Raw genomic sequence first — 15381 nt, forward strand, 5'->3', positions numbered from 1 at the left:
TGAACGGGGAGGGGGAACACAGATGAGTGTTTTCAGAGAACAACCTTCAGACCATCTCTCCCAGCAAATCCCCCAAAGAGAGGAAAGCGCTGACTTTTTATAAGCTTTTGGGGGTGACGAGAAGTTTCACAGTAGGTGATTTGGCTTAGCGCAGCATAATTGACAAAGAGCATGAAAGAGCCTGGTTACAAAGATTGAGAGCCCTTAAGTCACCGCTCAGACTGCTAACTCTGTCCCAGAGATGGATGCGGCCTGCTTAAGGCTATAGGATCCAGCCTAAGGATGCGAGCCTCTGTTTTAACAGAAGTGCCTTTGGAATTGGGTAGCAGGTAACAATGGGGATGTATTGGAAGAAAATTCTTGATAAAGCATGGAGTTGCATCGTTACTGTCATTGGTGATTCTGACAAAGTAAAGACTAGTAGATGCAGGAGTTGTGTTGAGCAGAATGTTGATAAAAATATGGGCAACAAGCCAAAGCTATGGCTTAGTAGAGTGCTTGCCTAGCATGCCTGAGGCCCCACGTTTGATCTCCAGCACTATGCACACTAGTCATGGTGGTACACATGTATAATGCTAGATCTTGGGATGTGGAGGCAGGAGGATCAGGATTTTAAGATCCTCTTTGGTTACATAATGCATTCAAGGCCAGTTTGGAGCTACGTGTGACCCTGCCTCAAAATAAAATAAAGAAAAGAGAAAAAGAAAAAGAAAGAAGCTTGATATTAGGATTGTTTAGAGTGCTTGCCTTGAAACAAGGAGAATAAAGCCTATGCTGATATCGGTGTCAAATGGAAATGAGGAGCATCTTATTGGAAGCTTGTTACACAGTTTCATGGGATTTGGCTGCATCCAGTCTATGCCTTAGGGCTTTGTGGAAGGCTGAATTTAAGAGTAATGAAGTAGTCTCTCTGATGGAAAAAAATATCTAAATAGCCAAGCATTCACAAAGCAGTGTGGCTGCTTTTAACTGCCTATACTAAACTAAGATAGAAAAGGGATGACCTAAAGGCAGGGTTTAATTAAAAGGGAAGCAGAGTGTAAAAATTTGGGAAATGACCAGCCTGGTCACGTAAAGAATGAAAATGTGTTCAAGAGTTCTGCCAAGCAACTGTTTCTAAAATGATTAGCTCGAACAGAAGGGAGTCAGGTACTATTCCTCAGGATAATGGGGGAAGGACCCTTAAGGGATTTCAGAAATCCTAGAGGCTGTCTCTTTTATCGCGGGCTCAGAATTTTCAGGCCTTGCAGATGGAAAAGGCTTGTTTCTCAGGGATGCCTCAGGTCTCTGCTCTCTGTACCTTGGCAGAGTGCTTCCTGGATGCTCTATCACTTGTCCAGCAGTCCCAGGTGCATCCCTTGCTGTAGCTCTGGAGGGCGCGAGCCATACATTCTAGTGGTGTGCATACAGTGCCGACTCTGCCGGCACACAGAGGTCAGGACCTATGAAGGTGTAGTTTCTTCTACCTAGATTTCAAAGACTATAGCAGAGAACCTGGTATCTCAGGCAAAAACTTTCTGCTTGCTGTGACAGGCCTGTTTCCAGGACCCCCTGAACTGTAGAGCTACTGGCAGCATGGGAAGTCTTTTTAGGAAAGAGGCAGGCACAGCCATGCACATCTCCTATCAGATAGCTGAAGCCTGAATGGAGTTAGCGAAGCCAGACAGGAACTGTGCAGTGTGTTGAGGAAGAGCCTGTGGATTCAAAGATTACCTTCTCTCTTTGTTCCAGAATTCAGGCTCTCAGACCCTAAGCTGATAGGGTTGCAAGCGAAGAAAGAACCCTTGTCCCCTTATCCTTACTACTGCCACATGGCATAGGTCATACATTAACCAAGCCTATTCTCTTATATAGACAAAGAGAGGCTTCTATCACATAACTTAAGTCGCATATGTGACCTGTGCTTTGTGACCCAGGTAAGGGAACTGGGCATATTGAATTAAGCCTGCTTCTTTTTTCTTCTTTGTCTGAAGGGACTGAACATTCTTCCATTTCAGCAGACTCCACCCTACTGCGTACTATGGCATTAGTAAACTTCTCGTCTGAATGAAGGACCATTAAACCCTCCCTCCCTCCCTCCCTCTCTCCCTCCCTTCCTTCCTCCCTCCCTCCCTCCTTCCCTCCCTTCTCTCTCTCCTTCTATCTCCCTCCATCCCTCTTCCTCTCTCTCACTTCCTCTCCCTTCTTCCCTCTCTCCCTCCTTCCTTCCCTCCCTTCCTCTCTTCTCTCTCTCTCCTAGCTTTGTGGCTTGCTCAGAATCCCTTCCATCAGACCTATTGCTCCATTTCTGAATGGTTCTGTCTACTCTGTATCTATTCCATGGTTCTGTTTTGGACATAGGTAAGTTTTTTTTATCTTGAAGGTTCACTTTAGAGTTTAGCTGATACTAGACTCACTTAGAGTGTGGAACCACTGGGGCAGACAGAGCACTTGGATTTTGCACTGGAAGAAAGAAGGACACTAATGTGGAAATCAGGTGCGGAGCACTGTGGTTCGAACAGGACTGAGCCTCTCTGGAATGCAATCTGATTGCCATTGCTGTGGTGTTGGGTGTTGGGGCCTCCAAGAGGTGACTAGGTTGTTTAGAGTGGTCAGTACCTTTCTTGTGAGAATAAGAGCCTTTTCCTGAGAGTTGATTGTTATTGGAGGGACATGTTTACCTTTGTTTTCACCAACTGCTCTTCCAGAGGACCCAGATTTGATTCCCAGTGCCCACATGGCAGCACACAACCATCTGTTAATACAGTCCCAGGGGGATCCAACACACTCTTCTGACCTCCAAGGTATGGCATGTATGTGGTAGATAGACAGGCATATAGAATTGTCATTGTATGGACATGTTAATGTCTTCTGCATTTGTCCATATGTACTTTTATTCTTCTATCATATTATGACACAGGAAAAGATCTGGCTAAATGTGCAGCCAGATTTTTGATTTCCAACCTTGTGAAACATAGACTAAATCGGTTTATTTTCTTTATAATTACCCACTGTTGAATATTCTATTATAAACAGAGAAAACAGAACAAAGGAAAAGGTAATATCTTTTTTCCTTATTGGAGAACAGATGTTTTGAACAATTGGGTGATATTTTCAGGAAAGAGGTTGATCATATTTCAGGGTTAGATGTTCAACTTACCATCCCCATCCCCAAACCCTGCTGAAACGCAGGTGAGGGAAAGAGCATCAGGATGCTCCATAGAAGATGGGAGATGGATTTTTGGTTATTCCCAAAGGAATTGTTGAGGATTGAGAGTCTATTATGCAAGGTCTATTAAGACCCTCATCCATATACTCATGTTCATACACATGTGTAATTACAACCAACCAACATGAGAGGTGCATGTTCCTGGGTAAAGAGGCCGAGGTGCCTTTTCCTGTCCCTTTCATTTATCCTCACACCAGATGTATCTATACAGATAGAAAAACAAGGTAATATTTGAGCCATGTGTGAATAAGGAGAGTTTTGAATAAGCAAAGGATTGATGCTATATCTAGACTATCTTTAAAACATGGGGTGTGATGGCTTTCATGATTAAATGTGTTTGCAAAATTTTGCTATCCAAATGTATTCCCGAGGGGGCTGCCAAAGACGACTTTGTGGTAGCTACCCCATAAGAAAATGATTTCATATTTATAGCAGATGAGTAAACTTTTATTGTAAAAGCCATAGCTGAATAATCTAGCCACGATGCAGAGCCTGGTGATTTCCATTGTATAGGCATGGGTGTGGGTTTCTTTTATGTGTAGGATTTTCATAAGTGAAAAGGTAGACTCCAGGGAGGCGATCTTAATCAGGTACCCACTGAGATTGTTTTGGTACTCCCACTATTTTATCGTTCTTCCACCTATGTCTAATTCAGTAGAAATTCTTAAAAAGAAGCAACTGGCCATCTACTGCATTTTTCTGAAGGGATCCAAGTTTTCATAACAGAGTATTTGTGCTAACTCTATGACTTTATGTGACATTTCATTGAATTACAAAATTCACAAAAAAGTAAAGATAGTACACACAAGTTCAGAAGCTAATGGGCATAATATTTGAGGTGGATTCAGCATGAATGCCATGCGCAGAAGAGAGGGTTGTCTTAGAGATGCCTCTTATGTGGCTCCTCTCTTGTGTACCTGTTTGGCCCTCGGTGTACACAAAAAGCTCATGGTGAAAGGGCTTCTTGTGCATACTTTAAGGCCGTGAGGGAAAGCACCTGCGATGGCTCATATTGATTCCTGACTTAACGAGATGGAGAATCACCTAGGAGACAAACCTCTGGGCATGCCTTTGAGGTATTAGCTAGATTAGATCAGTTGAGGTGGGAAGACCCACCTAAACTGTGGACAGCGTCATTCCCTAGGCTAGGGTTCTGGACTAAGTATTGGTGAAGCTCCAGCTTGAGAGGAGCATAATACTGCAAACAAAGGTCAGCACCATGGATGGTGATTAATATAAAATGACTGGGCGAAGACAAGCGTCTTCAAATGGCACAAAGGTCCACAGTCCTCCCTGGAAGGACCTGAGTGTCATCGACTGTTTCCTGCTGCAGTTTTGACAGCTCTCGAGTCTCAGCGGAGTTAGCCCCATGCAGTATGCAATAATACACTTGTGTCTCCTTTTCAGTCTTGATTCCTTTAGGGAAGATTATGAAGAGCTATTAAGACAGAGCATTGAGATGGATGCCTGTATTTCTAGTCTTCATCTCCAATTTTCCTCATCAGGCTGTTAACCTAATTTTACCTGCTGCTCATTGTCTCGAGGAATCTGTTTTTGTTGTTCTCTCCCATCCCTGGTTTCTTTTTTCTTTTTCTTTTTTTTTTTTTACCAGAGTATTGGAAATCTCAGCTTGGTCAGTTGAAAGTTTCCCTTCAAGAGATCAGTTCAAGATGGTGGGCAGCCACCAGCACCTTTGGGTCCATGGAGCAGCTCTGAGGAGCTTCAGAGACCCACAGAGGCTCTGAGGGAAGATGTGGTGGCAGAGGAGGATTCTGCAGTGACCTAATTAGCCCTAGAACAACTAAAAAAAGGCAGGTCTCATAGGAAGATTTTAAAGGTCAGAGAGGTGAGCAGAGGCCTGGAGCTCTCATAGATCCTGCCTCCGGAAGTCCTGCCCAGGCAAAAGATCAGCCTGACTCTGAGCAACAACAGGGTATCCAAGATGAATCTCAGAGATAGTCCACTATTTATGATGCTTCAGAAATTAGAGACATCGAACCACACCAAGGACTCATTGTGTAAGTATTTGTATGTAAAGCTGTTTGGGAAAAAAATGTACTGTGTGACACATTGCAGTTTGCAATGCCACTTCGATGAATAAATGTGCTGGCAGGGTGGTGTGCAGCAAGCCTGGTGCTCGAGCAGTCTCTGCCCAGTAGCACCATCGCCTTGTCTCTGAGCAATGGCAGGATGTCCAAGATGGAGAGCAGTTCATTTTCTGGATTGGGGCTCCTGTAAAAACTTCCATGGTTCATGACGCCCCTGGAGGCCATGTTGGTGTCCATGGTCTGTACCGCGGCAGACTGTGTTTATGTCTGTGGTCCATGCTGCTGTTGAGGCCATGTGGATGTCTATGATCCATGATGCTTGCAAAGAAGCTTCTTTTGCAGTGCTATTAATGATCGCAGACTCATAGTTGAGCACGGGAGACATTGAAAGCTTCCGTGACACCCGCCCCCTCAAAAAGAAACAGTCTAAACAGGAAGTCATTGAAGAGAGGCCTTAAAAATTGTGAGAAAGATGATGAAGTGTAGCTCTTCACAGCTGATAGCTTCTGACAGGGAGGTGGGGGAAGGACTCGGTTATCTTTAAGGGACTGGTCACTGAGAGTTTTGCCATGTTCCAGTGACTTCCTGTGTTGACTGTGTTGACTTTTCTCATATGGGAAACTATTCTTGTGGCTCATGCTGCATTCTAACCCTCCAGGGACACAGAGATGGGACCTCCCTCTGAGGCTGGGGGACACCATGGATCTGCACTTATCAGGAAACCATCCTTGGCCATAGCAGGAAGAGATTTGTGGATCCACTCAAGGCCCATATTCATATCCCTTCCTTTCTGCCTCTTCCTATAACACAGGGACTCTTTCAAGTCTCCCGTGGGTAGATGTATGTTTCTTCCTCTCAAATTCCTGTCATTTATGACGTTCTCAAACACTTTCATCCACAGGTCTTGAGAAGATGAACTTTGTCTCTTCCCCCCCCCCCCCCCCATGTATACATGCTTGTGGAAGCCAGAGCTCAATATCAGATATCGTCCTCTATTAATCTCCATCTGATTTTTGGAGACAAAGTCTTTCATGGAACCTGGAACCCACCAATTTGCTAGACTGACTTACTACTGAACCCAGGACCTTCCAAGTCCTTACCACTACACCCAGCTTTTGTACATGGGTGCTGGGGATCCAAACTCAGGTCCTTGTGCTTACGCAGGCAAAACTTTACCCACCGAGCATCTCACCAGCCCTGAGACTATAAACTTTGAGAAATTTACATCCTGATTTCCACGGAGGCTGAACTAGTTTAGATTCCTAGCAATAATGCATATCTATGTTTATTTATAGCGTTATATTGACAGCACTAAGTTAGGGAACTAGCCTGTGTGTCCAACTGCAGAGGAATGGATAAAGGAAATGTGGTTTATATACACGATGATTCTTTTCAGCCACGAAAGAATAAAATTATGTCATTTGCAGGAAAATTGTTGTACCTGGAGATAATTGTATTAAGAAAATTAAGCCATTCTCGGAAAGACAGATGCGGTATGTTTTCTTTCATTTGTGGCTCCTAGATTTTATATAGTAATATAAAATTATGAATGTATACATAAATGAAAGTAGTAAAAGTGAAACAAAGGAGACAAATGAAAGAGAGAAAGAGAGGGGGTGGAGAAGAGAAAATGGAGGTATGGGAGGGGGAATAGTCTTCAGTATTCTAGATGTGAAAGGTGAGAGTTTGGATCCTGCTAGGCTCCAACACAAAGGTATGTTACACAAGCACCCCTCTTCTGGATTCCCATTCAATATCTTCTTGTGCATTAACCCTGAACTCATTTCTGCCATTCACTTTGCCTGGTTTGTATTAGAAATTCCCAGGATCTGTAGACATCCTATTCTGAGTCTTCACCTTCGGTAACAATTCTGCTATATGCCATAGTCCATCTGTTACCTTGGCATTCAGTTTGTCTGGTCCACATTCATATGATGTTACAAATGGTCTGGGTAGTATCAGTCAATCCTGTTCAGAGCCTTGACTATCTTTTGAGAATAGAGTTACCTAGTACCTGTCTTCCTTATCTCTTTGGGCAAGTCCTTTGTTCACCCTGCGGAGAACTCCCGTGGCTTTCTTCACTGAATATAACAGTATGAAGGTTCATGACACCGCTTCTCCTCTTATGGATATCAAAGTGGCTTGCTTAAGAATGATTTTTTTTTTTTTTGGTTTTTCGAGACAGAGTTTCCCTGTAGTTTCTAGAGCCTGTCCTGGAACTTGCTCTTGTAGACCAGGCTGGCCTCAAACTCAGAGATCCGCCTTCCTCTGCCTCCAAGAATGAAATTTTTATTTCTCAAAGATTTATTTTACTTTTTCCAGGCGGTGATGGTGCATGCTTTAATCCTAGCACTCGGGAGGCAGAAGTAGGTGAATCTCTGTGAGTCTGAGGCTAGCCTGGTCTATAAAGTGAGTGTCAGGTCAAGCTCTAAAGCTACACAGAGAAACCCTGTCTCAAAAAAAAAAACAAAAAAGAGATTTATTTTATTTATATTTACATGTGGGTGTCTTCAGAGTCCAGAGGTCATTGGATCAAATCTGAGTTATAGGTAGCTGTAATCTGCCTGATGTGGGTTCTGGCAACAGCACCAAGTACTCTTAACTGCTGAGCCATCTCTCCAGTCCCAGACACTTTTGGCTTATTTATTTATGTTTTACTTTTGCAAACAACTATTTCTTTTATTATATTTTCCCTTAATTACATTTCTGTTATTAACTTTGCCCCAAGTGAATGTAACTATGTATTGATTTTCATTTTTTACACAGTGCGGACAGAATCTTGGCTGTGTTATTAGTTTGTATTTCCACATTGCTCTAGAGGTTATTGCCAGTTTCATAAGTTTTTCTTTTTATAGAACCTTGTGTTGAGATGGTTTTATCTAGTAAATTATGTAATGTTGGTGGCATCATAGGATGCTCCTGCCAATTACTGCCAAATACCTCATATTGTTTAATATTTTCCCATTCTGGCCTTCCATTACTTAAATAAAAATATCAGGAGAGATCGTGGGGAGTTCGATAATATTAAGAACACAGAGAATTTTACACGGCACTATTTCCATCATTTAGTTTTGGTTATTGTCACAAACAAGGAGATAATCGGTAGTTTAAATACTCAGTCACTGAAAGGATCCATCCTTGAATTGATAACAATAGTCGCTTCAATTTCACAGAGCACAATGGCTTCTGTATTAGCTACTTTTCTCACTACCATGACAAAACACCCAAAAGAAGTGAGTGGAGGGAAGAAATTTATTTTGGCTCAGTTTTTAAGCACAAAGGTATGGGCTTGGGAAATGAGGTAGCTGGTCACCTTTGTGAATGGAGTTATGAAGTAGAGAAGGTGGTGTCACCCGCATGCAGGGTGGTTCTTCCTCAATTAAATCTTTCCAGAAATTCCTTTCTAGATACATCTCTGATTGACTTTACAGCCAGTCAGGTTGATGGTGAAAACGAGCCTCCTGCCTTCTGTTATTTGCATGTCTAACTTCCTGGAAGGATCACATGGATGTGATGCCTATTGAATATTGGATTCAGGAGGTTTTGTTTCATGTGTCACAGTTTCTTTGAGTTGCAAAGATAGCTCGGAGGTTGAGAATACAAACTGCTCCTGCAGACAACCCGAGTTCAGTTCCCATCACTCACGTGATGTCTCATCACAGCCTGTAACTCTAGCTCCAGCATATCTGATGCTCTACTTTGGCCTCTTCAGGCACCTGTACTCGTATGCAAATTCCCCTAAATTACACTTATTCACGTAATTTAAAATGAAATAAAATTGGTTTGGAGAGGCGCCTCAGCAGTTAAGAGCACAGGCTGATCTTCCAGAGAACTAGGGTTGGATTTCCAGCACCTACATCGCGACTCACAATATCAAGTTCCAAAAGATCTGACACCGTCTTTTGACCACTTTGATCACATGTGGTAAACAGACATACACACAGAACAAAGAAATCTTCAAAAATTATAAAAAAATAAAACAAATCTTTTAAAAATCACTATCTTTCTTTTTTATTATTCTTTGTTTTCTTGTCTTGAAATCCAATAAAAAATATAAGGGACTGAGTATTTTGGTAAGATAAAGGATGGAATGTGTCTATTGTGCATGTCAGTTAGGGGGCTCTTGGGTACTTAATATCGATCACAAAGTTTGGTAGCGATAGAAGCCAGATTGCTGTGGCTTGAGACATAAAGGGAGGTGAGGAAGCAGAAATAAATAGCCTGCGGGAAAGACGAGAGAGGTAAAAGGGACCAGTTTTCAAAGAGCAATAACAGAAAGGTAGGCACTTTCAGATCTCTTTAGCTAAGGATAAGGGGCCAGATATAAGACAGTCTTCGAAGAGAGGTTCTGACAGACAGATCAGGAGTCTGGGTACAACAAGAGGATGGGGTCAGGCATTCAAGTGCTAAAGTGGAAGTCAGCTTTTAACAAGAGCGAGAACCAGCACTTTCTGAGCCTGGAGGATGTGAGTTAAGGGTGGTAATGGCGAAACATGTGTTCGTAAGGAGAGCCTGGGCTGGGAGTTAAAAACCATTCTCTGCAAGGAAAGAGATTTTATCATCTGCTGAGAATGTGAGGGGTCACTGATGAAATAATGTCTTTGAGAGAGTGGTGATGGTTTCTTAGCAGAATGTGGGAGCAGTCTGCAGAAGCTCAGGTGGAATGACTGAGGGTTGTTACTGTGTGTCAACTGAGACGCCACAGTGATGGCTAGGTAGCAGTGCCTAGCTGAGAACTTGCGTGATTTCTCCCTGCCGTGTTCAGCTTCTGGACGTCTAGACAGAGAAATCAAATTACGCCAACGACCTAGCCATTGCTCTTCAAAGCCCTGGTGACAGTCATCACAGAAGAAAAGTTCATGGGAATTCAAAGCATTGATCCACTAGCGTGTCTATCTAGCTCCGCACTCTGATCTTCAAGCAAGATTTATTTGTTAAAGCACAAACAGCACAAATATCACCACAGCAGCCAAAATAAACTCTTCCTTCATTAAGCAGATTCTTGGTATTTGGTTAGAGCAATGAGACAGCAAGTAGTGTATTATATAAGGGAATATTTTTGCATATGCAAATTTAACTCAAATCACTTCAGGCCTCACCAGTCTGTATCTATACCAATGAAGTTATAGCAACTCAAATTTCATTTGCTTATTTCTTCTAGTTTTGCAATACAGTGCTTTATCTTTAGCTAAGGATAAGGGGCCAGAAAGAAGACAGTCTTCGAAGAGAGGTTCTGACAGACAGATCAGGAGTCTGGGTATAACAAGAAGATGGGGTCAGGCATTCAAGTGCTAAAGTGGAAGTCAAAAAAAAAAAAAAAGCAAAGCCTCCTAGTCCTAAGCATTTTTTTTTTTTAAAAATTGGGGGTGTCACATATACTCATAAACATGTCACTTCTCATTACTGGGTGATAGTGCATGCCAGTGCCCTTTAAGGTACCTTTTAGTGGTAATACAACCTGCATGATTTTGAGGTTGATCTGACTGGGTAACAAGTGCATAAAGAAAGGACAGACACGCAGACACACTTAGAGAAAAACTGGGAGCACGTGAGCCATGGGCTCCAACGGATACCGCCAGCTGCTGCCCAGAAACTAAACACATTTATTTTATACATCTGAATCAAGAAGGCGTGTTCATGGTATACAGTTGAACAAAGAGGGGGTCTCTTAGGAGAGCAGTCTCTCTTGCAGTCATCCTGGAGAAGGAAGCTATGGTTGACAGTTTCTACTTACACTGGTTTTATGTAAAGGCTAATCAATTGTAATATCCATTGGACCAGAGGAAGGCTTTGCCATTCTTCAAAGCCTGACTCAGGGATGGATTTGCTGTTCCCATGGCTCCGAGGCATTAGGGTCCTGGTCATGGCTGTGCTCATGTCAGCAGTACATACTCACTCAGGACTTCTCTGTTTTCCACACAATGGTCCTTGACTTGCAGAGAAGTCCCTTACCTATAAAGAAAGAGACATTGTCACTTATCTAGGATAACAAATCTGTTAAGTAGCAGAGAAGAAATGAACACTGAAGTAGATTTACTTTGTATCTGTTTTCAGGCTTGGCTCTACTTGACACCATGCCTACCTAAAACACACTTGGAGAATGAGCTTTTCTTCTTCAACTTCTTACATCACTGGGAGAGTTTCTTTAAAGGCTTTGTAGAATTTGCTAGTGACACTTGTAGGGCTTTGAAACTCATCAACAACCTGAATTCTTTTGCAAAAAAATCTAAGTTCTAAATTTTTTTTTTCACACTCAGGCCTATCCAAAGGTTTATTTCTTCCCTGTGCTCAGGAACAAAGAAACAGCCTCGTCCTCTCCCAGTGGTGACTTGGTGGGGGCGGGTTGGTACGAGGCAAAATGTGGGAGTTCTTTCTACTACTTTTCTCTACGATCACTCCTCATTTTCAGTGTTTCCTTCCCAAAACTTCAGGTGTGCACACAGCTTGCCACCCTAGGGAGCAGGGCCAGGGCAGCAGTGCTGAAGGCATGATGCCCACTTTCAACAAGTCATGGGTCCAGTGCCAATCCTGGGTGGATGGGGGCGGAGGAGAGGCTGGGACCCCACACCGAAATGACAGTGGAACCTTGGTCCTGCCAATACCTCTCCCAGCCTCTTCCTAGCAGAATTGATCATCAATGTCGTCATCCTTCATCCCCTTCAGCCGAAGCCGGGCAAAGTCCTAGAACACATTGTCATCGTCTGTGGCATAATTGGTATCAAATTTGATGAGGTTGGTATCCACGGGGACATCTGTTTCCCGGGGTGCTGACTGGGGTCTGGGAAACGTGATGTGGTCATGGGGCTTGGGGTGCATGAGAACAAAAGGCAGCTCCACAGAGACATCCCCGCCTAGAGACACCACCAGCTTCACCTTGACTCTGTAGGACACCAGGATTCCCTGCACCTCCTTGTTGGCTCCCTCCTTCACTATGGTGCTGGAAGCCAAGTTGTTGTCTTCATGCTTAAGCTGCCTGTCCAGGGTGAGGCCACGCTTTTCCCGGTTGTGGCTGAGCAGCGGGGTGATGGTGTACACCTTGCAGAATGTGGAACTGGCAGACACCTGGTCATCTTGCTCAAGCTGAGCCACAGGGCACTTGTACTGCGTGGTGCTGAAGAGACAAATGTTGGCATACTGTCTCACAGAGACTCTGATCTTCTTGACGGTCTTGGCGGAGTTGTTGGCGACATGAACGTTGACACTGAGTGGCTTTCCGTGGTAGTACAGCTCTTTGTCCAAGGAAGCCTCTAGGTGCAGGGACCTCCTGTCAGACATGAGGAAGTGGCGTGTGGTTTCAGCTGAGGGCTGGGGGCTGGGCGTCTCTGGAGCGAACTGCACCTTTCTGATGATGAGCCGCACAGAGTTCCTTTTGTGGCTTTTTTCTTCCAGTGATTTGGCACAAAAGGCACTGATCTCAAAGTCGACTCCGCAGGCCTTCCCTGTGTCCTCTGGTCCTGGCTGCAGGGTGATGGAGCCGGGTAAATTCTGGGGTATTGTGAAAAAAAAAAAGGGATGGGCATGCTGGCCCAGCTTCTTCAGCAGTTGGTCCTGTAGCCGGGTGGGGGGCCGGGGTGGGTTGGGTATGGGGGGAGGGGAAGGCTTGGTACGTAGCAATGAACAGATCTTTGCGGAAAGACAGGCCCAGTACATCCAGGTCTTCTTGGCCATAGCGGAAGGCGCAGGTGAAGGTCACAAACACTTTGCGGTCCTTCAAGTAGTCAGGGTCCACAAGTACCACACCATCCATGGGATCCACTGTGTCCATGTGATCTACAAAGTTGCGCTTGCCCAAGTACACGGTGAGCTTGCAGTTAGGGCTCGACTTCTTGAAGACTCTGGTCCCGGGCTTTTCCCCCCATGGTGCGCGCACTCGCCGCCCTCCGCCAGCTGGGTTCGCCCCTCGCTCACAGCCTTCTTCTAAGTTCTAAATTTAAATTTATTTTTTATTTCTGTGTACATACATGTGTGCATGTGCATGCCTGCACATGTCTGCTCCATTGCCCTTGGAGGCTGTAAGACGGCATCAGATCCCCTGGAGTTGGAGTTACAGCTGATGGTGAGCAGACTGATGTGGGTTCTGGAAACCGAGTTCTGGTCCTCTGGAAGAGCAGCAATGATTTGTAAGCTCGGACCCTTTCATCTGTGGTTTCTGTAGCTCTTCCCAATTTTTCATTTTTTATTTTGTAGATTTGTGATCACCTATTTTTTCCTTAATTACATTGACTCGTTATTTACTCACGTTGTTCTTAAACACATTTTGGGTGATTTATTTGTTAATAATACTGTTTTAATTCTGATTTTATTTTTAGACGTAATTAATTTCTCTCCCTTTTCTTTAGCTGGATGCCTAATGAAATTTTCTTACTCTGCTTTAATTATTTATGACAGAACTTTTCTCCGAGCTCCAATTTATCTGTAGACTCTAAGTACTGATAGTTCTTCCTTTGCTGCTTCTTTTTGCTATATAGTATGGAAAATGTTCTCAAGAATTTTTGAGTTAATTTTAATTTTTTTCCAGGTAAAAAAAGGTTTTAAAAGCTGTGATTAATTTCAATTTTTATTGTAATGTGTTCAGAAAGAGTCTTCTGACTGGGAGATGGTGGCTCATGCCTTTAATCCCGGAACTCATGAGGCAGAGACAGGCGGATCTCTGTGAGTTTGAGGCCAGCCTGGTCTGCAAGAGCTAGTTCCAGGACAGCCAGGGCTATTACACAGAGAAACCCTGTCTTGAAAAACCAAAAAAGGGGGCGTTTTCTGTCCCAGCTCTGTCTTGGAAGCTAGCACAATATTTGTTGGCCTAACAGGAAGTTGCTTTCTCCAGAATACTAAAAGGAAGGTGTCTGTGTGTGCCCTGGCATGAGTGTGGAGGTCAGAGGACATCTTGCTAGAATTGTAGATGGAATGGCAGACTGCGTCCTGCCACCCGGCTAGCTTTACCCAAAATAATTACACGGAAACTGTATTTTTTTAAACACTGCCTGGCCCATTAGTTTCAGCCTCTTACTCACATCTTGACTAACCCATATTTAGTAATCCGTGTAGCACCACGAGGTGGTCGCTTACCAGGAGAGATCTTAACCTGCTTCTGTCTTGGAGAGGAGAAGCATGGCGACTGACTATGGCGACTGCCTGAAGCGTCTGCCTCCTCTCTCCCAGAATTCTGTTCTGTCTACTCCGCCTACCTAATTTTCTGACCTATTAAAGGGCCAAGGCAGTTTCTTTATTAACCAATGAAAGTAACACATAGACACTTCTCCATCGTAGAATCTCTTCTCTCCTTCCACCATGTCGGTCCCAAGGATTGAACTCAGGTCACTGGGCTTGGCAGCAAGCACCTTTGCTGGATGAACCATCTCTCTGGCCCTAGTTGGTTTTCTTTCTAAATGACAAATAGAAATTTTAGTAATTAATATTGTAATAAATGTTACACCAATGTCCTGAAAAATTTCACTGTAGCTTAAAAAATGTAAAAAGGATCATTAATTAAAATCCTTGAGATTTCCTTCTAACTTGTGTTATTTCTTTCAGGCAGGAAGTATGACTCTACTTCTAATACCCTCATGTATTCTCCCACCAAGGCTTCTGCCCAGAGTGCCATTGGTTGTCCTGTGTCAGTCTGTTCCCAGCACAACTTGTGTAACCACCCTTAGAACCTCATCAACTGACAGCAGTGGCCAGTGTGGCTTTGCCATCAGGCTTAACTGTAGAAATTTTGCTATATGGCAAGTTTGCTTTTTTATATTATTGAAAATTCCCATTATTGTACTTTTAATAGTACGAATAGTATCTGCTATTGTCCAAACATTTGTCACCTCCATCACTCTTGTTGAAATTTGATTGTTATTATAACTTTATTAAGAAGTAGAATTTGGACTAGGGATATAGATCAGTTGGTAGAGTGTTCCTCTAAAACAATAAGACCTTGCTTCAACTCACAGCACTAAATGAATCAGGCATGGTCATACACCATGTAAGCCCAGCACTCAGGAGGTGGAGGCATGGGAATCAGCAGTTCAAGTTATCCTTGGCTACACATTGAGTTTCAGACCAGCCCGAGTTATGTGAAACCCTGTGTCTTAGTTACTTATCTACTGCTGTGATCAAACAGCATGACCAAAGAAAGCA

The 15381-nt window shown here is 43.5% G+C and overlaps 1 protein-coding gene across 1 annotated transcript; it reads right to left on the minus strand.

Moving 5' to 3' along the window:
• Positions 1-11937: 11937 nt before the first annotated feature.
• Positions 11938-12750, minus strand: LOC119805230 (beta-arrestin-2-like). The gene has a single exon (XM_038317145.1). It carries the CDS (start codon positions 12529-12531, stop codon positions 11938-11940), a length of 594 nt encoding a protein of 197 aa, XP_038173073.1. The 5' UTR covers positions 12532-12750.
• Between the last annotated feature and the right edge of the window lie 2631 nt (positions 12751-15381).

Source organism: Arvicola amphibius, chromosome X, assembly GCF_903992535.2.
Source record: "Arvicola amphibius chromosome X, mArvAmp1.2, whole genome shotgun sequence".
Classification (NCBI taxonomy): domain Eukaryota; kingdom Metazoa; phylum Chordata; class Mammalia; order Rodentia; family Cricetidae; genus Arvicola; species Arvicola amphibius.

What these genes read in the sequence shown, in the direction of transcription:
- LOC119805230 (XM_038317145.1), bottom strand. Translation starts at nt 12,531, where the DNA reads ATGTCTGACAGGAGGTCCCTGCACCTAGAGGCTTCCTTGGACAAAGAG.